This window comes from Chamaea fasciata, unplaced genomic scaffold, assembly GCF_029207755.1.
Source record: "Chamaea fasciata isolate MVZ Bird 193981 ecotype frontalis unplaced genomic scaffold, bChaFas1.0.hap1 SCAF_20, whole genome shotgun sequence".
Taxonomy (NCBI): Eukaryota; Metazoa; Chordata; class Aves; order Passeriformes; family Sylviidae; genus Chamaea; species Chamaea fasciata.
Genome location: NW_027094105.1, coordinates 7865278 through 7888772, shown reverse-complemented (window position 1 = coordinate 7888772; position 23495 = coordinate 7865278). Strand labels below are relative to the sequence as shown.

Genomic DNA, 23495 nt, shown 5'->3' with positions numbered 1-23495 from the left:
GTTCCCCACGGCGAGGACACGCTGTCTGGTCCGTCACACACCTCTCTGCATCCTCCTCCGCGCTGCTGCCCGTGCCAGGCTCCCACTCTGGCTGTTCATCCATCCTGCCCCAGCACAAACAGGCAGGGGAGGGGTGCCTGGGGAGGGGCAGCCTGCAGGATTAGGCCCTCTGTGCCCGAAGATGGGGTTTTATGCCCCTTTAATGAGAATTTGGGGATTTTGGGGGGAAAAATATCACCTGGTACCAGAGTGCCTAATCCTGACCCCTAACCCTTTCTTTTGGCATTATGTTCCTGCCACCCTCCCAACCCCTCCTCTGAAGGACGTCAAAGAGCAAACGATGCCAGGAACATCCATCCTCTGCAGCAGAGCCCGGGAGGTCAGCCAGAGCGGCCCCAGGGTGTGAGATGCTCAAACCACCCAGCCAAGGAAAAGGCTCCAGGGTGTGAATCCAGGCTGGATAACCCAGACACGCGGGAGGGAGGACACTCCGATGCTCTGGTGATCCATTAGCAGGCTCCATCAGGAGATGTGAGGGGAGCTGCTGAGCCCAGCACGGCACCTTTTGACTTCCCAGCAGCCAAACCCTTGTGTGCATCACTCAGAGGTGTCCTAAGGGCACACACAACACAACATCTCTCCCTCCCCGATGCACAAAACCAGGAAAACAGCCCAAAATAGGTGTCCAAGGGGCAGGTTGCTCCGTGCCAGGGCTGTTGAGTGTGGAGAATACAGGAGAGGGACGCAGGCACAGCACGGAGGAGAAGCTGCTGCCCTGTGGCTTCACCCAACACAGCCCCAGTGCTGCCGGCTCCTGTGGCTCCCAGGGGAGATCCTGGCTGGCTGCAGGGAGGCAGATTCTCCCCCACACCGTGATCTCCCCGCTGCCAATGGATCGATTGTGCTCCGAGGGCTCGGGGCTCTATGTAGGTCAGGCACAGCTCTGGCTCCCACGGTGCCGTGGAGTTATTAAACTGAGCGAGGATCCCCCCTTCTCTCCCCATGGCCAGCCCTTGGCACGGGGCAACCTTGGCTCTCATCCTAGAGGAGCAGAGCATTGCCCTGGGGGCTCGAGGCTCATTTGAGCACAGGCAGAGTGTGTGTCCAGCTCCTGCACCCCAAAAGCCCCCGGAGCAAAGCGCTCCCCGGGTGTCTGCACACGAGGAGAGCTCGGCGCTGGGAGGGGGAACGGGCAACGTGACCCAATTCGTGGGTTTCTGTCAATAAAGCTGGCACTGCTCCCTCACAGCCTTGTGGAATGGATGGGCCTGGAGCAGCTCGCAGAGAAGGGGATTTCTCAGTGCAGCATCCCCCGGGAGGAGGAAGCTGGATCTCCTCCCACGGGTCAGATCTCCAGGGGCTGCAGTAGATAAGAGACATCCCAAACTTCAGCCTTGGGAGCTGCTGGTTTTGGCCACCCAGCCCTAATCCCCTCTAGAAGCCTTTATCACCCAAGGAGGAAACCCAAATCTTCTGGTACCCTGGGCTTCTCCTGGGTTGGAGAGGGAGGCATGGACAGGGAGAGAGAGCAGAGGAAAAACTTGGTCAAACAACAAGAAAAACAAAAAAATCCCCACTCAGTAGTTCAGCACAAACTTTGTACTAGTTGAAGATTTGACCTTGTGTTCTCTCCTAGGAACAAACAAGAGCAAAACAAGGATCATATTATTTTGCCTGAAATTTGGAGTGGATCAGACCCCTGCTGTTCCAAGCCCCTGCAATGAATGGCTATAAACAAGATGCATTTCCAGGGAATGAATTAAACACTGAGCCTGAGTACCGACTGTGTTCGAGAGATGTTTATTTGTCCTTGCTGCCTCTTCATGAAGAGTTGCACAAGGACTTACTAAATTTTAACCCCACATTGTTCTTGGGTAAACACTGCCCTTTATCCAACGTCAGGAGTGCTGGGGGCTGAGATAAGCTCAGGTTGGCTCCTGCTCTCTGGAGCATTCAGCCTCTTGGAACCAGCCTCCTGCAGACCCCAGGGCATCCACAGAATTCCCAACAGCCTCCAAACCTCTGGCAGCTTTCTGCGTTTTTTATGCCAAAAAGGGGTGGTTTTTTGGGTTTTGTTTTGTTTTGTTTTTTTGCGAGAAGTGTAGCAACTTTTATCTCAGCTCCTCTCCTTATTTTGGAAGGAGAAAGGGGGATAAACCATGAAAATCTGGTGAGAGACTGTCCCAGGAGATGTGCTGTGATTCCCCAACAATCCCTGTCCCCACTGCCACCACCACATGGAGCAGGGGCGTTGGAATGAGGTGATATTTAAGGTCCCTTCCAACCTAAACCATTCCATGGTTCCATCTGCCACTGGCCATCCTTTTCCTGCCCTTCCACAGAGATGGAAATAGTGAAGCTTTGAGAGCTGCCTCCATCCCAACCCTCACTCTGCCATTCCCAGCATCACTGGTGAGCACACAGACACCAAAAAAAAAAAAAAAAAGGCTAAAGGGGGATGAATATCACTGCAAACTTTGTCTGCTTTGATTTCCAGAGTCTACACAGCCTTGTGCTTTTGGACCATCTGCTGGCATCCAGCGGGATGGGGAGTTCGGTCTGCAAGGAAGAGCAGCTTGGAGTGCAGCATTTCTGGGGGAAATAAAACCCAGGTTTTGCTGCTCAGGAGGGAAAGGCTGAGTAAAAGTGGTGTGAGAATCTGCCCAGCTCTCCCTGCCTTCCAGGGAGCCCCTGAGAAGTGCCCCCTGCCTGCTTCCAGGGGTGTTTTGTGGTGTTTCCCCCACTTCGGGGGAACATGGCCACAGGATGTGAGATGCTGAGTGTGATTCTCCCAAAAGAAGAAGGATCTGTGTCTTGTAGAAACATTTCTGAACTCATGTTTGTTCCCTCTCCTGGGTCTGGGCAGAATGTCAAAGCCTGCTCTGAGCTGGAAATATTTTAAGACTAGCACTCACTGGAGACTGAAACAATGGCAATTCTTCAGCTACTGAGGCTTTTATAAAAGGGCTTTTGACATAGAGGCTGCTTAGGGTTGGGGTTTTTTTTCTTTTTTCTTTTTTTGGTTGGTTTTTCTCCCAGAAAACACTGTGCTAGTGTCCGTGTGCATGCTCGTGCACGCACTTTTTTGCGTGTGCAAAATAATCCCCGTGCTTCCAGCAGGGCCAAAGGTGGGAATGCCCAGGAGATGCCTCCAGCCCTGCTCTGATGAGGAGAAGGCAGCAGCTCACACGGGATCCACGCAGCGATGCAGGGAGAAAAAGACATTTTAGAGTAAATGTCAGCTTTTGCGTTTCTGGGTTTGGGGCTTTTTTTAAACATGTGGGTGGGACTTTTAATGCCCAGATGAAGCTGAGACGGTTTCAGTCTCCAGGGCTTATCCAGAAGATTCACACAAACACTATGGAAAGTGTCTCTTTGCTCGGGGAGGATGAAATTTGACACTGCAGAGATTTTAACCCGGTATTCCGGCGAGGAGCCTCGGTGGTTAGCGTGTCATATCTGATAAAGGCTAATCAGCCCTCCTTCAGGCACCATTCAATTCCTATTTCCATCTGCTTCCCATGCAGATTGTGTTATCCCAGATATGGACTCCCATGCAGGCGAAGCAGTGCGAGCTCTGCTCAGGAGTCAGAGGATCAACAGAGAAGAGGGACATGATGGATCCCCCAACCAGAACCCTTGAAAACAGCCCAGGCAGCTCCCAGTCCTTGCTCGGAAACCAGCAGCGTCCAGTTTGCACTGGTGTGGGGATGGGCTCCCACTGCCCAGCCCCATTGCCTGCCCCATGCCCCGAATCCCCCGGCCCCGGTGCTGTCCCTCCCAGGCTCCTCTCCCCGCCCGAAGCCTCCTCCCCAATTATCCCGGCCGCTGTTTGTTCAGGCCATGTGGATTTAGCTCTCCAGCCTCATGTGCACTGTGTGTATAGGGAAAGATAGATTGCCGCTACTTTCCAGTATAAATCACATTCCTTACAACACTCCAAAGTAGCATTTTCAACCTCAGGGTGCTAATAGGATCCAGCAGGAGAAAGAAATGTCAGCTAAGTAGCAGGCGCTGTTTGGAGAGTGCAATGGAGCTGATCCACAGCCCCGGGGCAAAAGGAGCAATCCCAGGGCAAAGGTTAAAGAGTTCAGGAGCACTTCAGCCTACTTAATTGCAACAGGCCTCTTACACGGTGTAAGATGGATGGCTCGAGCCGGGCGAGGGGGGCAGAGCGGGGCCAGCAGCATCACCCGCCCCGGGAACCGCCGGCACGGCCAGGAGAGGACCGGGATGGAGCGATGGAGGCACCGCGGCCTCCCAAAACTTCTCCCCAAAACGCTGCTGAGTGGCAAAGCTGCCACAGCAGCATCCTCGGGCCATCAGCTCTGCCCCATCCCCATCCTCGGGCCATCAGCTCTGCCCCATCCCCGTCCTCGGGCCATCAGCTCTGCCCCATCCCAGTCCTCAGGCCATCAGCTCTGCCTCATCCCCATCCTCGGCAGATCAATGGGAATTTATACTGGAGAGGGGTTTTTTTTCGCAAGAGCTCAGCACAGGCAGATAAATAACCAGTAGCCAGAATAAGTCCAGCTGCCAAGGAAATGTTTCCTTCTCCTCTGAAAATCATAAGGAATGTTTTAAGGGGAAAGAGGAGGAATTGGGTACTGTTGCTGCTCTTGTCTTTTTTTTTTTTTTCTAGGATTTGTTTTCTGATTTCCTTTTATTCTGAATCTTCAGAATCTGAACGTGTTTTGTATCAGTCCCAAGGTGTTTCTGTTGGGAAGGTGCCTCACATAATATTTTTAGTAGAGTTTTGACTTGTTTTCTGACACACATCTGAGAAATGCCATCAGAAGCTGATGTTTTGCATGGAAAAGGTCTTTTGCATTATTTTTTTTCCTCATCTGAAGAAAAAAAATAAATAGAATAAAAATATTTCATCCCTTTCTCACAGCGAGGTTTATGCCGTTTCCCTGGTGATAAAGGCACAGGGCTGGCTCTGGAGACAGATGCGTTTAATTCCCAGCTCTGCCGCAAACCCCCGCGATGACCTTGGAGCAGCCGCTCGGGCTCCGATCATCACGGGATGGGATCTTTCTTTTTAGAGCTCCTGTTTGGTCTCTTCGGCTGGGAGAAATAACCACGTCTGCGAACCGCGCTGGTTTCACGCTTGTCCCCGTCCCCCAGCGCAGCGCCCACCCCTCGTGCCGGGGATGCCGCATCCCCGAACCGCGCAGCCCCCGCGGCGGCCGGGATGCGGAGCGAGGGTGGCGGATGCCCTCTCGTGGGAAGAGCGAGGCTCGGCCGCGCTCGCCATCCCCGCGGGGAGACCCCCGAGCCTGCTCTCCCCGTGCCCCCGGTACCCCCCGAGCCCGGCGAGCATCCCCGTCCTCCCCGCGGGGGCATCACCGAGACTTGGGGCACGGAGCGTTCGGCACCTTTTATTGAGGAGAGGGCACAGGAGGAGGGTCCTGCCCGATGGGGACACCTGCAGCCATGGGGACACCCCTGCTGCCAGCACCCACCCCACGAGCATCCATCCCGCACCCCCGCGGCGCAGGGGGGCTCAGGACAGGAGCAGGGCGGCCAGGATGCAGGGCAGCAGGAGGTGGCCGGGGGGCGGCCGGGGGGGCTCTGGGGGAGGCGTTGCACAGGTCGGTGTCGCAGCAGTGGATGCGGACCCCCGGCAGCTCCTGCTGCTGGCAGTGGCGGGAGGTGGCGCAGCCGCTGGTCAGCACGATGCCCAGGACCACTGCGGAGCAAGCACAGGGAGGGACATCAGGGGCAGGGTGATGTGACAGGCCCTGCAAGGTCGGGGTTGAGGGGTGAACAGCGGCTCGGGCAGCCCCAGCACCCCCGGGCGGACTCACCGCTCTCTGTTTTAATGCAGAACCGGTGCTTGAAGCCCTGGTGGGACTGGGAGCAGGTGATCACCTCGGGGCTGGAGCACCCCATGTCCACGTTTTTGGTGCCAACCACGATGTTGCAGCCATAACACTGGAGTCCAGACACTAAACAAGAACCAGAAGGAACACGGCTGGGTTTGTTTTATTTTATTTTTTCCCCAGGGGGGAAAAGACTTCAACTCGTTCCGAGCTGCTCTCTACCGACGGCTTCGCAGCGCTCCCTGCCTTGCCAAGTCGCATTAAGGCAGAGCCCGGAGCTGCCCGTCACTTGTTTACCCAGTGGGCCCGAAAATACAGACTCATCTCCCACTAGAGGTCAGTGCGAAATCAGAGATTAGCCGGAGATTTGAGCTGGGATCAAACTGTGGGAACAAGGGAGCTTTGAAACAGGGGGTGTAAGGAGCAGGTGAAACCTCACAACCACAGACACCACTGACTCAGGGCTCGGTCGCGCTCAGAAACAGCTTTTCCTTTTTTTAAACCAAATTTCTCCAGTTTAGCTGAGCCTGTTTTGGAGGTGTTTGCTCCAGAGGGATGGGTTTATCAGCGTGGTTTGGTTTTTCCCCTGGACACAGTGCTGATGTTATCACAGGGTCTATCAGGAAGGCAAACCAGCTCGGAAACAGAAGGGAAATCCTCCTTCAGAGCACCGAGAGCCACGGTGCCTGTGACCCCGGGCCAACGGCCTCAGCGTGTCCCCAGGGCTTTGCACACTTGCACTGGCGGCAGCTCAGCCCTTCCCTGCAGCCACTGTGTCTGAAAATTGCCACAATGGGAATTAAGCCATTTCTCAGGTTTCTTTAAAAAAACAAAACAAACAAAAAAAAGGAAAAAAAAAAAAACAAACACCAAAAAAAACCCAAAAAGCCTTTAAAGGATATTAATTTCCACCATCCACCTCTGTTGTGGAGGTTAAGGAAGCCTCTGTTGATTAATCAGGTTGCTGCCATTACCTTTCCCTCACCTCTGAACACCGATCCAGAGCCCTTCCCGAGCCCTCCTGTGCTCCCACAGGGTTTTTGGGGGTGGTGAGCACCCTCACACAGCCAGGCCCAGCGAGGGGAGTCCCTGCCCCGGCCAAATCAGGGAAGAGGAGCCCAGGGGATCCCAAATCCTGGCGCACTGCCCCTTTGCACAAAACACGGTGACATTACCTCTGTCCTGAAACCACCAGCACACAGCTGCACGGCTTGGGGCGGGAGTGCCCCTAAATTCACCCCGAGGGTAAATCCCACCTGGGCAGCTCGGCTTTAGGGAGGATGTAACCTGCGAGCCCGGGGAGAGCAGCACTCACCCTCCGGCAGGACGAACACCACGGTCAGCAGAGACAGGATCCCATGGGCACCGCCGGGCATGTGTCCGCAGAGCATGGGGGGCAGCTCCGGGGGGCACAGGGTGAACACGGGGGGCTGGGGGAGCGGCCCGAGACCTCCTCGCCTCCCGGCTCTTCACCCCGGCCGTCCTCGTCCTCGGTGCTTCCCTCTCACCTGCGAGCCCCTCCCGCGGGATCCAGGGAGGAGATGCCGTCGGTGCAGGAGGGATCCGGCTGCTCCCGCTTGCCCAGCCAGCCCCTGGCACCCAGGCTCCTTATGTCGATGTTGAATTTCTCCCTTTTCCTCTGGAGAAATCCCCCGATTCTTTCAGTTCATGCACAGACCTGAGTGCGTATGTGCTACCCTCGGTTATTTCTGTCCTATTTCCTCTGTCCACGATCACTTCCCATTAATACCACCGTGCAGCAGCTCTTGGAGAGAAATTCTCCCTAATCAAGATTTAGTTTTAAATCCACTTCGAAATCCTCTAATTCAGTTGGATTAGGCAGAAGGGGTTTGGGGAGATGTATGGTTTTACTTTTTTTTTATTTTCCCATCTCTTTTTCCTCTCTGAGCTGCCTCATCTTCATGAACGGACCCACCGGCTTTCTGTGACATATTGTGCTATTTAAAGAGGAAAGGAATCATTTTGTGAAAGAGAAGCAGTCAACTAATTTTAAATCCGAGACTTGAGATCCTCTAACAAAGTACAGCCCTGGGGATGGCCCTGGGGTTAAGGGGAAAACCTGAAGGAGAGGGAAGAGGGTTTGAATGGAATGTGTGTGTGTGAGAAAATAGTTGCCTTAATAAAGCAGGGAGGGGTTAGAGCCAGCCCCGGGCTTGGATCAGCTCTGGAAGGAGCTGGGACTGCCAGAGGCTTGGGGTGGGAACAGGGGGACAGTGGAGGAAAGGAGTGAGCAGGGATGGCTCTACAGAGCCAGGGTCACATCCACGGATGTCACCAGCTGCAGCACGAGGCCCCCCAGCCCCCTGCTGGCTCCTCCAGCGCTGTCCCCACAAGCAAAGCCCCAGCTCTCAGCGGAGCTAATGGGACTTGGAGAGCTAATGCTTACTAATAAGAGAGCGCGACCGAATGCACGGGATTAAAAAATTAAAATGACAAAATAAGCTGCTTATGTAGCTCATCCAGCAACTGCCTGCTAGCAGCACCTGAAATCCCCCACCCTGGGCACCCCAGCCCAGCAAGCACCTCCTGGACCAGACACAGCTCCCAGCCAGGCAGGCTTGGACCTAATCTCCAGCAGCATCTTCATCAGCTGGGATGCTGGTTCATATTTCACCGGGAGGCAGCACAAACTGGTCCATCTACAGCCCAGGAGGGGCAGCTGGCACCTGGCAGAAGTGTCCAAGAAATGCAGCTCATGGATTCAAATCCCTTAAACCACCCACGGAGTCTCGCTTGCCTCAAAACAATGCGGATTGTAACAAATGTCTGACACAGTAAAGCCTGAAAGCCTGGGGGAGAAGGGATAAAAGGCAGGAAATGGGATTGATTTAAACGCATGCATAAATCAGAGCGTTCAATAAGGAGGGGAAACTAACTTTTAATCCCCTAATAAACTCATCAGTTATCTGGAAGGGGCAGCCAGGAGCAGCCTGGGCTCTGTGGCAGTGATGCAGCGTCCCTGGAAATATCCAAGGCCAGGCTGGACAGGGCTTGGAGCAAGCTGGGAGAGTGGAAGGTGTTCCTGCCCATGGCAGGGGGTTGGAATGGGACGAGCTGCAAGGTCCCTTTCACCCCGAGCCGTTCTGTGAGTCTGAGATGCAGCAGCTGTGCACATCTGGCGGGGCCGGGTTCACACAAACCCCTGGGCGCTGCACCTGGACCCGCAGCCTCCTCCGGAAAAGAAGCTCCTCCGCTGCTCCTTCCCGCCGGGAGCCCAGCGGGAAGGTCTGGGAGAGTGGCAGGGGTCGGGGGATGGAGCGATGGCTCCATCGGTGGGACCTGCAGCGGGATGCTGGGGGAAAATCCCGGTGGGAACAGCAGCTCCCCGGGCTGGTTTGAGGTGTTGCAGTGCTCATTTAGAGAAACGTTTGTCTGGTTTTATCCCCTTGGGATGCCGAAGAGAAAGGCTTTAAGGAAAGGGGGGGAACAAAACCACCCAAGCTCTTCCACCGCTCCCACATCTGGAACCTGTAACTCGTCATTATCGCTGATGGGACTCGGAGCGATTTACCAGCCCCGGGGCAGCGGGAACACGTCGGGAATGGGCTCCCTCCTGCAGCGCTGCTCCGGCTGCGGGAGATTCCACCAGCACATCCCGCGCTGCGATCCCGCCGCCGCTCAAACCCGCGGGATATCCAAGGGGAAAACTCAAACCCGCGGGATACCCGGTGGAAAAGCTCAAACCCGCGGGATATCCAAAGGGAAAACTCAAACCCGCGGGATACCCAAAGGAAAAGCTCAAACCCGCGGGATACCCAAGGGGAAAACTCAAACCCGCGGGATACCCGGTGGAAAAGCTCAAACCCGCGGGATATCCAAGGGGAAAACTCAAACCCGCGGGATACCCGGTGGAAAAGCTCAAACCCGGCTGATTACGCGGATCCACCCCACGCCCCGCCCCGCCGGGGGCGGGACTCGAACCCGCGGACGCCGGGCGCGCCCCATCGGCGAGGCCAAAGCAAAACCACGCCCCGCGCATCACGGGGCGGGCGGGGCAGCTCCACCTCCTTCACGCTGGTTGGCTGAAAGTGACGAATACATTAAAAGGCGTCGCGAAAAGCGAGGGTTTTGGCTACTTTACCGAGATTTTTAGGAGTTTTAGGGCAAACCTGGGACATAGAATAAAATATTATTTATGTGGATTAGAAGAGATGTCAAGTTGAGGGGGAAAATGATTGAAGAGTCGGCTCGCTCTGTGTTGTGTAAGTGTGGCTTGCTGGAGGTTTAAATAGCATCGGGCATACACCCATGGCTGTGTTGTATGAAAGGAGAGAAGGTTAGCACTCCCCTTGATAAGGATGGAAGAGGCCCTAGTGGCCTATACAACACACATACGGTTAAGGCACTGCCACCTACTTCGTGGCATCTAACCATGTTTTTTTTCCTTTTGTGTTTTTTTTTTTTTGTTCTTTTTCCCCGTGTTTTCTTTGCGGGACACCTTATAAAAAAAGCAGCGGCCTCTTTTTTAGCCGCCCAGTTCGCCTTTTCCCTCAGCCTAAAAGCTGCCGGTGCAGAGAGATCCACAGCAGTAACTCACCCTCCCTCCCCATGCTGTAACACACCCCAGCCACTCTCAGGCTGTAACTAAAATAAAGTTACACCTCGCCTACTCCAGCCACTGCACAATCCTCATTTCCAAGCTGTGCTTGAGCTAATCCTCACCCTCCAACCACCACAGCCATGCCAGGCTGCACAGAATTAGAGGTAAATCGAGCTCATGCCAATATGCCCCAGCATTAATCCCAGGTGGGATAATAAGGATTTAAACACAACCTCTATGAAAAGCAGCTTTACAGCAGATTCTTTACATTAGGGGTTTTTTTTTTCTATCCCCGTTCAAGAGATTTCCTTGGGATAGCAGAAAATTCATCTCCCTTCTCCACAGCTCTGTGTGACAGCACAGCCGGGCAAGCAAAGCCACTCACACACAGGGACATGAGAAGCACTATGCCAGGAAATATTTCTGTATCAACATTAAAAACGCTTTGCAGGAGTAAAATTCCACCTTCTCCATGCTGCAAAGCAGCACAGCCACAGCCTGCATTGAAGAGTTTCACTGGCCTTCAAGAATAAGGCTGAAAAAAAATCCTGAGTTGATCATTTTAGCAGTGACACCAAGTCTAGACACAGTGTCCCTTCCTGGGGGTAATGAAAAACCCCCAAAGGCAGCGATCTTATTAATAGCCATTTAAGCAGCTCAACATGAACTCTATTTTTATATTTTAAAAAGAAAACCCATGCCTCATGTCTTGCAGCTCTTTTTCTCCAGGGGTTTCAAAGCAAGGCAGCCTGAGAGCAGCACTCCAGAGGTCTGGACTGTAACTGATTTTCTGTTATTACAAAGCATGTGAGGTAAATGCAAAAAAGAAATAAAAAAGAGGTTTTGCTTCACCAGGAGCAAAATATCCCCTTGCAGCAGAACCCTTTGGGTGCAGTAAAACTTGTGCCTCTGTGCATTTCTTAACCAGCACAAGGTAAATGCTGGATCCCTGCCCATCCTGCAAGGAGGGAGCAGCAGGAATTCTTTCCCTCGACTCGAGCTCTCTGTGAGGGGTTGTAGCAGTGTTGTCTCTGCTGAGGACACCTTCAGCTCAATCTTTTTCCCTTCATTAAATAAATTTGGACTTGTGTTTGTTCCTCTTTCTCTCCACACTGCTGCTCCTCATCCTCCCTCACTGGAGTTTCTACAGAAAATATTTCCCCTTAAAAATGTTTTTAAGAGAAGCTTTCATGGACACAGACACTTTACACGAGCACACTCTTAGCCACAGACATACACATAAAATCCCACCTTTTTATTATGGCACATGGTATTTTTCTGGATGTGTAAATACCACATGGATATGACAAAAAAGGGAAAGAAATACCAATGCTGAGATAGATACAGAGTCATGCCATTTGCAATACAGCTTCATACCATGGATTGCCAAGATACAAAAAGTCTGGGTTTGTTTCTTTTTACATTGAAATAACTTTACAGTGTTCTGTGAGTTGGCTTTAGAACCAGAAGAGGCAAAATTAAAAAAAAAAAAAAAATTAAAATATGCTGAGAACAACTACAAGCAGGATTCATTTTAATGATTAACAGAAGAACTGTAACTTTGCTCTAGAACAGCATCTATTAAACACACGTAACAAGAGGTAAGCAACTATACAGAAGGTAAGAGATTCCACCACAGGAGTCAAGTCAGGGGCAGGAAGAGGGAAATCTGGAACTGCATGGTTTTATTTGGTCACAAAGTTCTGAGCTGAGTGTTTTAAAATGAAGCACCCTTAAAGATGCAGTACTCCTATTTAAAACAATACAGAAACTTCCCAAGAGACTAGAACCTACATTCTGGGAAAAAAAATTAAAAAATTAAAAAAAAAAAATCAGACATATTTTAAAAAAATTCCACACATCTCTAGGCTTGTGACTTAACTTACTGGTACAAAGTAGACTGGCAGCTCTTTCTTAAGCAGCAACAGTGCCCAGAAGCAATGCCATCAGAAAATACAGTATCTTTGGGGTGTCCAAGACTTCTGACTTGACATCAGAATCATCCATCTGTCTGCCAAAATATTAGGCAAGAAAAGGAGACACTGCATCTTTATTTTTTTTCCCACCACGTTGCCCAGCTCTAGCAGAGCTAAGATGTTTCCTTTGGGCCAAAGACTAACAGAAACCACTTTATCAAATATTCTTCAGGTTTCCTGCCAAACTGGATTTATGGGTGTTTTTAATTTTTTAGTATTTTTTTTAAAAACGTTTCTTTTTTGTTGTTTTTTTTTTTTTTTTTTTGTTGGTTTGTTTTTTTTTTCCTGACAGTCTCTAAAGCAATCCTGGAACGTTTAACAGTCACTCTTCCACAGTTTGATTGTTTTGTCATTTTCTAGCGCCGCTGATGCGATGATGTTTTCTGTGGGGTGACAAGCTGTGGAGATGACAACGTCTGAGCAAAAAAAAAAAAGACAAGACAGAGAAATGGAATTATTTAAATCTGCTTCGCAGCAGGCATTTCTGAAAATGAGCAACTGTGTTTTATTAAGCCAAGTTATTATTTCCTCGTAGCAGAATTCAATGCGCTGTTTGTAAATATCTTACAACTGGTTGCTCCTCTCAGAGGAAATACAAGGACTGAGGGCAGTAGGGAAGTGTTTGACAGGTTTCAAAGGTGAGAACTCTCTAGATTTGAGTTCTGACTTCTATCAGATCATGTCAGACACAGCTGAATCAAAACCCAGGCCAGTTTTTTTTTGTCATGGAGAGTATTTCCAACATCCTGGTCAGTTCTTAATTAACACTTCACCTTCAGAGCCTGAAAATGAAAATCTGCTGCCGCTGCCTTCCTTACACTCCAGATCACTGGGATCCAGCCCAAAGCAAAGGACTGAGCACACTGAGATTTCAGTTCAAACTCTGCTCTTTTACAACACTCAGACTGAAGCACCCATCAGGTGACATCTTGTGCTTCAGGACCAGGCACGTGCACAGACATTTCCAGTCCACATCAATCCTTATCCTTGGGAGGTGTTAACAGGCCACTCACAGTCACTAATGTTATGGGACACGTAAACATCTTGACCAGTTCTGTGCTCAAGCAAATCCCCTTCGCAAGCTGATGCCAAAGCTCTCACAGGTGAAGAATAAAGTATTTTCAGTGCCCATAAAAACACTTCATAAAAAGGAGCAAAACTCCCAGGATTTAATTAAGCTTCAGCCAGTCAAGAATTTATGGGTCGGAGGGTCAAAATTGGTATCAGAGAGAAAATGCTCAAGCTAAGCCTGATGATCTGAGGGATATTTCATCAATAAAACCAGAATCCTTTCCCTCACCTGTGTGTCCTTGTAGTTTCTGTACAATCTCTTTTGTCTGAAGGTTCCAGATATAAACCAGGTTGTCTTCTGAACCAGACACGATCCACTGGAGGGGCAGAGAGAAAACACAATTATCTGAATCTTCCTGATCCATACCCAAGTGCCATTTCTCAGTAAACATTTCATTATTGTCATGTGAGAGGGAAAATGAGGGAAAACCAGAAAACCTGACAGTGAGCCCACTCAGAGACACAGAAACCAGCACCCACTAAAGGAGGTTTCCAGCCCCAAAATCCTCTTTTATCTGCCAAGAGGAGCAGTAAAAACTGCACATAGGTAACAATAAATGATCAGATCAACACCAACCTTTCCACCAGTGACAGAGAAATTGGCAAATATGCAGTACTTCTCATTTTTGTGTCCTGTGTACGTCTTCAGGCACTGGAAGGGAAGAGCCACAAGACATTAATGCAGCTGGGGGGGAGTTTTCTCAGTCAAGGACAAACTCTCTGGGGAAAAAAAAAAGACTATAAACTTATCAGCCTATGTTTCCCACCCTGCCAACAGATCTAGAGGATGCAAAGAGCAGCTCTGCTCTAAAAGCCAAAACAAAGCCCTGAATTTGCCCCATTAAAACAGTGGAAGAGATCAAAGGCAATTTATTGTTGATGACGAGAAAAATGCAGAAATGCTGCTGTACTTAATGTCTCAGGGCTATGCAGAAGGCAAGTTTTTTTTTTTTATAATTTTTCTTTTCAAGCACATCTTTAGTCAGAATCACAGAATAGTTTGAGTTTGAAGGGACCTTTAAAGGGATACCTTCCACTGTCCCAGGGTGCTCCAATCCCATCCAACCCGGCCTTGGAAACTTCCAGGGATCCAGGGGCAGCCACAGCTTCTCTGGGCAGCCTGTGCCAGGGCCCCCCCACCCTCCCAGGAAACTTTGTAATCTGAATCCAGCCTCTTTTAGTTAAAAACCACCACCCCTTGTCCTGTTGCAAAGGGCTTTGCTAAAAGTTTATCCTCTCCACTAAAGGGATACTGACTCTTTTCTCGATAGGACTGATATGTTAAATCCAATTTTCCTAAAAGCTCAGTTAAGTCTACATAAAAAGCAAGAATTACCTTTCCTTTGCTGTAGTCCCAAAGTTTAAGAGTGCTGGAAAACAAAAGAAAAACAAAGATTTTAGTTCTTGGGGTTTTTTTTTTCTATCTGAAAAGTTCCTAGCAGATGAAAAACGTTTCTCCATAGCAGAGTTCCAAAAGTCTACATGGATCATTTTAGGCTGGCTTTGGAATGCAGGGGTAGTTAACCCCAAAATATCAATTTTACTGTTATGCCATTCATATTCTCCTCCACAGAAAACACTACATAATCATAATACAAGTCATGTATTATGATTACTGTGGCAGCCAAAAAGCAAAATAAAGCATCATCTGGTACTCCAAATTTCAAATCTGTGTGTTATTCTCTTTTTTTTTAAATATACTTACTTGTCCAAAGTTGCAGCTAATATGTATTTGCCATTTGGTGAGAACTTCACAAAAGACACAGGAGGGTTATCATCATCTACAGCAAAATTAAAAGCAGTGTTACAAAGTGCACAGCTGTGTTGTCTCACTGACAGAGGGTTTCTTTTGACATTCATTTGTTTTTAATAGTTTCACTGAAACACAGAAAATCTGTGTGAAAAACAGAGCCCAGACAAGAAACATTTCTGCTTACCAATCAGTGTTTTCAAGCACTGGCCTGATGCTGTATCCCAGATTCGACTGTTAAAACCACACAAAAATCATTATTATTGGGTTTCAAATCCGTTATTACAGTTTTAATATCACAAATACAAGGTTTCTTTTTTTAAGAAAAGCATTTTTAAAATGCAGAAGGTGCAAAGAGTGATGAGGACAAGAAATAACCACTTACCAGAGTCCATCATAGCTACTTGACACTATCAGGGATCCATCACGATTAAAATGCACCTGTAATGTTATTAATACTAATTATTAAAATTAATAACTTTACTGATGTTCATAAATATCAAATGTTTAAGCTCCACTGCAAGTCCTTATTTTCCGTTTCTGACATGGAACACAACAGCAGAATAAAACATGTGGACAGAACCTGATTATTTTAAGGGCATGGAACAGAACTTCTCATGTGGCCACTCATATGTTTTAAGGTCAATTTTCTGCTATTTATATCTCAAGAATAACTCTTTAGAATGATTACTATTAAGAGACATTTGTAAGTGTGAAATTTCTTTTACACATGGCAGAACAACTGTGTTAAAGCAGCCACAGTTCAGCACATCTGAGGGTCAGATTTTTTCCAGTGTTCTTCATTTCAAAGACATTAAGAGTTGAACACCTTCTGGTTTTCTTTAATTCCAATGGATATTGGTGTATTCCAAGCTCATTTGTCCTATGAAAAGACTGAGATTTAAAACCAAAGTGTTCTGTGGAACAACCCTGCTCTGGATTTCAGTAAGGGCTTGAAACAACACGAAGCAAGAGAAATACAGGTTGTTCTCGGAGCATCAAATGCCACAAATCTGTGTCCCAGAATGACACTCAGGTATGCCTCCCACACCTCAGCAATATTCACATTTACAGCCAGGACCAAAACCCACACCGACCTTAGAGAAAACACCACTCATTTCATTCCCACTGTCAATGGTCACTGGCAACAACCACAGCCCAGCCTGGACGCTGTGTAAGGGCCTGGTAAGGGCACAAACTCACTCCTCTACAGGGGCAGGAGAGGAGCTCTGCTACCAAAACAAGCATTTTTGTGTTCACTGATCAGGAGAGACTTACAGCTGAAACTGGGTCAGAGTGAGCAGGCAACGTCTTGAGGCACTTCCCTGTTTTCACATCCCATATCCTCACACTTTCGTCAAACTGGAGAGGGAACAGAGGCACCAGGGGGTTCAGTCAAGCACCTGATTGAGGCATCCAGCATGAAATCTTATCCCAGCCGGCTCAGAAAGCCCTGGACATAACCAACAGTCTGGAACACCTCCCTGAATTCCTTGTCTCCATGTAGGACACTGTGGATGGATTAAGGGCTTTTCCCCAAGCAAACGCAGCAGGGGCAATGCCCAGCCCACCTGACTACAAGCTGTGTTTGTGAGGGAAAACACAGTTGAAGTGGGCTGTGTGATTCATATTCTTTCATTTAATATTGTTTTCAAGCCATGGACTGACCCAATCTGCAGAGGGAGAGGTGATTAGAAGCCATCCTTTAGATAAGTCAGAATGCAGGTGATTAGAAGCCGTAAGTTGTACTATAAATTCTATAATCTCTGCTTATAAATTGTACTACATCAATCCTGCCTGCAGAAATCCCGTGCCATTCTAATCATAAATTAGTGTGCTACACTAATCATAATAATCTGTTAAGAAAATAAAGCTGTAATTGTAACTATGATTTAATGCCATCATCATTCTGCCAAGGATCCCTAAAGAACCTGTCTGTCCCTTTAGTGACAAGTGACGGAGTGTGCAGCACTTGCTTCCCACAAAGGAAAAAAAAAATTAAAAACCACTCACTGAGCCAGAAACGATGAGATTTGACTGAGGGTTGAAATTGCAGCAGAAAACGTAGTTACTGTGCCCTTTCAATGTCTTTAAGCACTTACCCTGAAATAAAATTCGGCAGAGTTAAATACACAGCACCACCCAGCACCATAAAAGCATCCAGAGGGACCACATTAAGGTCAATCATTGTGCAGCACAGAAAGAAACCATCTCTAACCCCAGATTTAGAAGGGCAGAGGGCCAAGCTGCAACAAAATAGCAAAGAAAAAAAAACGATATAAAACAATCATAATGATTGCACACGAGGTGCAAACTCTGGGCAGCTCAGGAGGATCCAAACCATTTAATATTCTTAATCAAAACTCAACTAAATTATCCAGTTTTCTCTGGCATGAGAGAAGGGCGGGGGGGGAAGCAGAAATAAGTGTTGCTGTGGTAAGAAGTTACAAAAGGGTTTTTCATCTGAGAGGCTTTCTGGTGTGGTTCTATCTCCATCATCAGGTTTTAGTGCTCTCTCAGGCTCCTTGTGGTATCCACAAGCATCCCACTCTTTCCAAGAGCAGACAGCACAATTCATTCATCCTCACAGCCCATTCAGCAGCTTGTTACAAAGCTGGAACACAAGAGAAGAAGCCAGTGTTGCAGAAAAATGAAGGTAAATAAATAATGATTCCTGCCCTTACCGAGCTTACATCCCATATTTTGAGAGTTTTGTCATCGGAGGCAGACACAAGGAGGTTGGAATCTGATGACCAAGCAACATCAGAGATCCCCTAAAACAAAGGAAAACAATTCTCTTCTCAGCTCTGTTTGTTCAGCCACACAGAAAAGTGGAAAACACAGACTTGCAGATTACATTCCCAGCTGAAGCTTGAATGAGAATTCAGCCCTGAGAGTCAGGAATTCAGTGATTTTGCTGGGTTAAGAGCTCCTCTGGCACAAGTTAATTTTAAGTTGAGCCACATACTCGGAGAATATCAGTACCTCATTCACACAGTTCTTACTGAGGCCACCCAAACCCTTTGTTGGAATTCCTAAGTAGAATGCTCATAAATTAATCTGAGTAAGTGGCTTTTCCTCATGACAAATGGCTGCTCTTTACAGTCCAGGTCCCCAAAGGCTGGAGAAGATTCCAGTGGTTTTTCCTTTGATAAATCTTCATTTTTGCTCATGAAACTTCATCACGTAAAAAAACTTAAAGGAAAAAAAAAAAGGAAAACCAAAGGGCTTGGGAGTTTTGTGTTTTCTTTAGAACTTTGCAGAATGAGTAAGTGTTGTGTTTATGTAGGCAAACCCACAAGAAAAATTCAATCTCCTTAAAAGGCAAGTGTTTTGTTCCTTATACAAAGGAGAGATGGAATAAGACACAGTGTTAGAATTCACATGGATTTTCACCCAGGAATGCTCTGCCCTGTGTCCGAGGTGGGTTCTCCTAAAATTCAGGGACACAAGAAGCCGGCTGGGCACAGGGAGTGCAGGTGTTCCATGAGCAGCCTGCACTCCTCCCATATTCCCAGCCTGCCCCAATACTACTCCCGCAATTCCAGGACTATATAAACAAAAAACGACAAAACAAGACTGAAGAACAAACTTTCTACGCAGATAGAACTAACCAAGAATGGAAAGTTCTGACTGAGGAAAAGAAAGTAAAATTCTTCCCGGGTAAATCCCCCCAGTAATCACCTCCTACTTACCAGCTTATGACCAGATATTGTTTTTTCAAACTTGCCATCGTACGCTCCCCAAATTTTAATGAGTTTGTCAGCAGCTGGAAAAGAATGTGCCAGTTCAGAGGTTAATTAACAGCACAACCAGAGCTGTCCCTTCCAGGTGAAAGGAAGTAAGTGAACTCTGTCTCTGGGCAGTTGTCCCACCCCAGGCAGACCTCAGGGAAGAAGGTGATCTGGAATTGGTGAAGAACAGCTTCCTACACAGCACTCTGCAGCAGCTGAGGTTACATAAGCTGCCTGGAATGCAGAGACACTCCAGCAGCTTTAGTTTCTCTCCTGACAACTTGGGTTTCTACTTTTGTTTTAGACAGCCAGTGGTAAAAGTAGTGCTGGTCAACGGGAATGCTTGAAAGGCTTTTGCCCCAAAAAGAACAATAATTACACCACAAGGCGGACTGAATGGGTGCCTGCAGAAACCCAAACATATTATCCATGGTAACTTGGAAAACGAGCCAGAGAAAGAAGTTGCTATTTGCCAGATATAGAGTTTGGAAAACGTGTTCAGGGGAGAGGGGATGGGGACACTGTAAGAATGATTTATATGGCACAGAGCACTGGTTTTACTGAGGCTGTTTGCAGTTAGGTCAAAGCCCCAAGCCATTCCCATGTCTGGAAGATGTTCCAGTGACCCTCAATGTCATATTCAACATTTCCAACTGCCCTTTCCTTACACGTGGATCCTCTCTGGATCACTGACAGTCACAGAAGCACGTTCTCAAGGCAAAGCTGAACACCAAAAACTCCCCTATGAAATACCAAAGCTGACAGAAAGGGGACTTGTTCTATCACTGTGTACAACAACCTTCTGCACTTCACTGGGGCAATCAAAGCCTCAGACTGCCAACCACCACAGGCACACAGGACAGAGCACGTGCACCCAACTCTGCAGCCCAGCAGCACCCTCCTTTTTCCCCACAGGAAAGTTTTGCCTGTAGATATTGTGCACAAAGCTCAATTTAAAAGCTTAAACTTCTAGTGATATAGAAAAGCACGAGGGTTTCCTCTGCACAGGAAAGAATCCTGTGTTGGTTCTTGCCCATTTGCTCAGTAAGGAAAGCTGAACAGGTGAGGGCTCTGCTGGCAGTGCAAAGACCCAGGGCTCAAAGTAACAGAACTTAAATTATCCCAAGAGTGACAGCTTTGGTATCACCCTGAAGAAAAACCATGACATGACATCCCTCCTCTCCATGATGGAGATTGCAGACAGGCCCTGCTTCAAGGGCCACATTTGTGTTTGAAATGAGATAAAAGCACGCAATACTTACAGGAGCTGGCAAGCCACTCTCCATTAGGACTAAACTTGACTGATGACACTGCCTTTGTGTGTCCTGCTAACGTGAACTTGAGAGCATAGTTTGGCTTTACTGGGGCAGGCTGTAAGAAAAAGACGTATGAATGAGTCAAATTCCAAATTTAGCACCTCAGTGGCCAGCTCTGGGCAGTACAGGGGAATGGACCACGTGGGTGTTCATCACAACAGAGATTCCAGCATTTCCATCACATTTACATTCCCATTCCCCTCCAAATGCAAAAAACAACCAAACAAACTTTTGGAATTCACCCCTGAGGTGAATTCCATCCAAGCCAGTAATCAACAGGTGGGAACAATCCAACAGCCCAACCACAAAGTGCCTGGCACTTCCAAATAACACTCTTGGTATTGATCTGTGCAGGGCTTTCAACTGTTTGCATCTTCACCCTGATCATGAATTAAACCACAGGCCAATTCCTCCATGCCCCTAAAATCCCACTTTAACCCTCTGAAAAGGCTTCATGGTTAGACAGTAACACCTCCCTTGAGCATCTCCAGGCTTCAGAGAACCGGAATAACTGTTTCCCCACTCCATAACTAGAGATTCACCAATTCTCCAGCCACCTCCAGGCATTCCAAGGATACAAACAAACAGCCTTTGTCATGATCAAGATGACAAGCATTTCACCAGGGAGAACTTCCCCAAAACCAAAAACCACAACACTTAGCACTACAGCAGAGCTGCATTCCATCCACTTTTCCCATACAATCCTCAGCACGAGACAACAGCAGCCACATGGAAAAGATCTTAATTTACAGGAGAATTCAAATCCCTGATTCTGCTCTGGCTGCTGAGTGTTCAGGTACTTCCAGGTGCTTTTACAGGGATATTTTTTGGGGCCCCACACACACCTTGCTCTGATTGGTCGAGGAGGAAGGAGTAGATTGTGTTTTGGTGGATTCTGCATCTGGCTTCTTTTCTTCTGTTGCCATGGTTCTGGAGCTGGCAAATGAGACTTATGGGTGCTTGAAGGGGAGAATGAATGTGCTGCTTCAAAAGGCAGCTCTTGCCACCGAGAGGAGAACCAAGCTCAAAGGAAAACCTGGAAGAAAAGCAAAATATTCTCATTAGCTGTCAAAAAAGACTCTCAGCATGCACAAGAGTGAGATTGGTCAAAGTGCAGGTTGCCAGAAACCGGTATGAAAACCCCTTTTTATTATCTGTCGAACAGCACAGCAGTATTTTAAGCCTTCAGATCTACTTATGTGCAAGACCAAGAACTCAGGCCACAGCTTTTGATCATTCTTTGGAAAGCTTTTTCCAAACAGTGGCACAGCACAAGAGCTTTGAGGTGTGGCAGAGTTTTCATAACACAGACCCCAAAACACTTGTAACAAGTGCTTAGTACAGGGCAAATACAGTAGTTTGTATGGAAGATGGAAGGAACAGTCCAAGGCCTTTCTATTTTAATTTACTGAAGTAGAGAATACAAGATGATAAGGAACACAAAAACTAAGCAGTGCTTGCAAAGCTTAAGACCTGACCAGATTCCTTTCACCTCAGAATGGGAGTATTTTGGTGTCATATTTCCCTGCTGAAAGGTCTGAGCATCAAACCATCCCTTTCTCCACCCGAGACTTCCCCCTGACCGGCAGCAGCCTTGGATCAGCCTCTCCAGACTGGCTCTCTGTAACAAGACCTGATGGAGTGCAGCGCCAGGATTCCGTAATCGGGGCTGATGCTGCAGAGGGAACAAATCTCCACTGCAGCTCAGCCACATTTCAGCTCAGGAACAGAATCACCCCCAGCTCACACTGTCAGGATTCGCCTTCTAAGTGCGTTTGCAACATCGCAGCTCCTTTTGCTGGCGGCAGCACATTCGGGAACGAGAGCGTTTTGCTCTCAGGACCCACTGGCATTCCAAGCATCTCCCTTCCCGAGAGGGTGCAGAGCAGGGCGCTACCAGTTGCCTGCCGGCTGTGCTCGGTGCGGGGAGATCCCAGAATCCCAGAAGAGGTCGGGTTGGGAAGGAGCACAGCGGCTCATCTGCTCCAGCAGGCTCATCCCAGAGCACATGGCACAGGATTGCATCCTGCCCATCTCCAGCCAGGGACACTCCCAGGGCAACCCGGGGCAGCCACAATGTACGAAATTAAACTTTCCCAACGCAGATCCTGATTCCTTTTTCATCTGGAACTCATCTGGGAGCTGGGGCCAGCACGCAGCGCGCTGCCAAAGCACCGCAGCCCCGCTCCCGGGCCCGGGGGGGCTCCGTGCCCGACTGGGGGCTCCCAGCGCATCCCCCTCCGCCACGCGCGCGGCACCGACAACACCCCGGCCGCCAACGGCCCTTCCCGGCGGTGGAATGTGGGGGCGGCATCCCCCCGAGGGGACCCCGGGTTTGGGGAGGGGGTGCAGCGAGGGGTCCCCACGCGGTTGGGGAGGGGGGGCCGGGCTGGGGGGGCGCGGAGGGGCCGGGGCCGAGCGAGGGGGAAGGGATGGGGAGCGGGCTCCGCTCGCTGCCTGAGGGGAGGCGGCGGCGCCGCGCGCGGGCAACGGCGGTGCGGGAGAGCGCCGGGCGGTGCGGGAGGCGAGGAGCGGACGGCAGAGGAGGAGGAGGAGGAGCCGCCGCCTCGCTTCTCTCGCTCTTTCTCTCGGTGACTTACCGGGGGATGGGGATGGGGAAAAGGGGGAGCGGCCGCCGCCTCCTCCGCGGGCGAGGGAGGAGCGCGGCCGCGGGAGGGGAGGGGGGGACGCGGCGGCGGCGGCGGCGGGTCCGGGTCCGCCAGGCGGGGAATGCGGGCCGGCGCCTGCGCGGAGCGGGCCGGAGGCCGCACAATGCCGCTCTCTCCCGGGAGCGCTACGGCGCGGCCCGAGAGCCAAAAGAGCGCCGCCAGTGCGCGCACGGGCGGAGCCCAGCCCCGCGGCATCGTGCCCGCCCCTTTCCTCCCCTCCTTCCTTTCCCTCCCCTCCTTCTTGTCCCTCTTTTTCCCTCCTTTCCCTGCTTTCTCTCCTTCCCTCCCAGCGCCCGCTGCCGTTCCCCGCTGGCTGTGGGGAGCGCCCTGCCCGTGCGGCCCGCGGGTGGCGCGGGGGCCGCATCCATGGCGGGGTGACATTCCCGTGTGGGGAGCTGGCTCGTACAGACCGGGACCGGGTGGCCGGGGCGCTGCTCCCGCGGTTCGGGGGCCGTTGAGCCCGGCTGAAGGGGATTAGGTGGCGTTGGGGTGCGTCCGCAGGCGGCCCCGTTGGATGCACGCCGGTAAAAACCGCTGTGAGGAGCGCAAGCCAATTCACACCCCCGTCATGTCTATAATAGTGTCTACAA

General features: G+C 49.7%; 1 protein-coding gene and 1 non-coding gene across 2 annotated transcripts; one reads left to right on the top strand and one right to left on the bottom strand.

Annotated features, from left to right (window-relative positions):
• Positions 1-10103: 10103 nt before the first annotated feature.
• Positions 10104-10231, top strand: LOC136299727 (U6atac minor spliceosomal RNA). The gene has a single exon (XR_010723562.1). It is a non-coding gene; the product is annotated as a U6atac minor spliceosomal RNA (small nuclear RNA).
• Positions 10232-11623: 1392 nt separating this feature from the next.
• Positions 11624-22909, bottom strand: WDR5 (WD repeat domain 5). The gene is made up of 14 exons (XM_066201277.1): positions 22837-22909; positions 21082-21272; positions 20183-20291; positions 18882-18955; positions 17871-17960; positions 17200-17289; positions 16465-16548; positions 15572-15627; positions 15374-15420; positions 15142-15217; positions 14773-14806; positions 14014-14088; positions 13666-13753; positions 11624-12781 (listed from the first exon to the last, which is right to left on the bottom strand). The coding sequence occupies exons 2-14, from the start codon at positions 21160-21162 to the stop codon at positions 12681-12683; spliced, it is 1005 nt and encodes a 334-aa protein (XP_066057374.1). The 5' UTR covers positions 21163-21272; positions 22837-22909; the 3' UTR covers positions 11624-12680.
• Positions 22910-23495: the final 586 nt, after the last annotated feature.

Bases quoted from the DNA above. Each gene is read 5' to 3' on its own strand.
- WDR5 (XM_066201277.1), bottom strand. From the start codon at position 21,162: ATGGCAACAGAAGAAAAGAAGCCAGATGCAGAATCCACCAAAACACAA. The intron at 15,628-16,464 runs GTAAGTCTCTCC...ATAACATTACAG, and splicing joins ACTCTGACCCAGTTTCAGCT to GTGCATTTTAATCGTGATGG. The intron at 15,421-15,571 runs GTAAGTGGTTAT...TGGTTTTAACAG, and splicing joins AGTAGCTATGATGGACTCTG to TCGAATCTGGGATACAGCAT.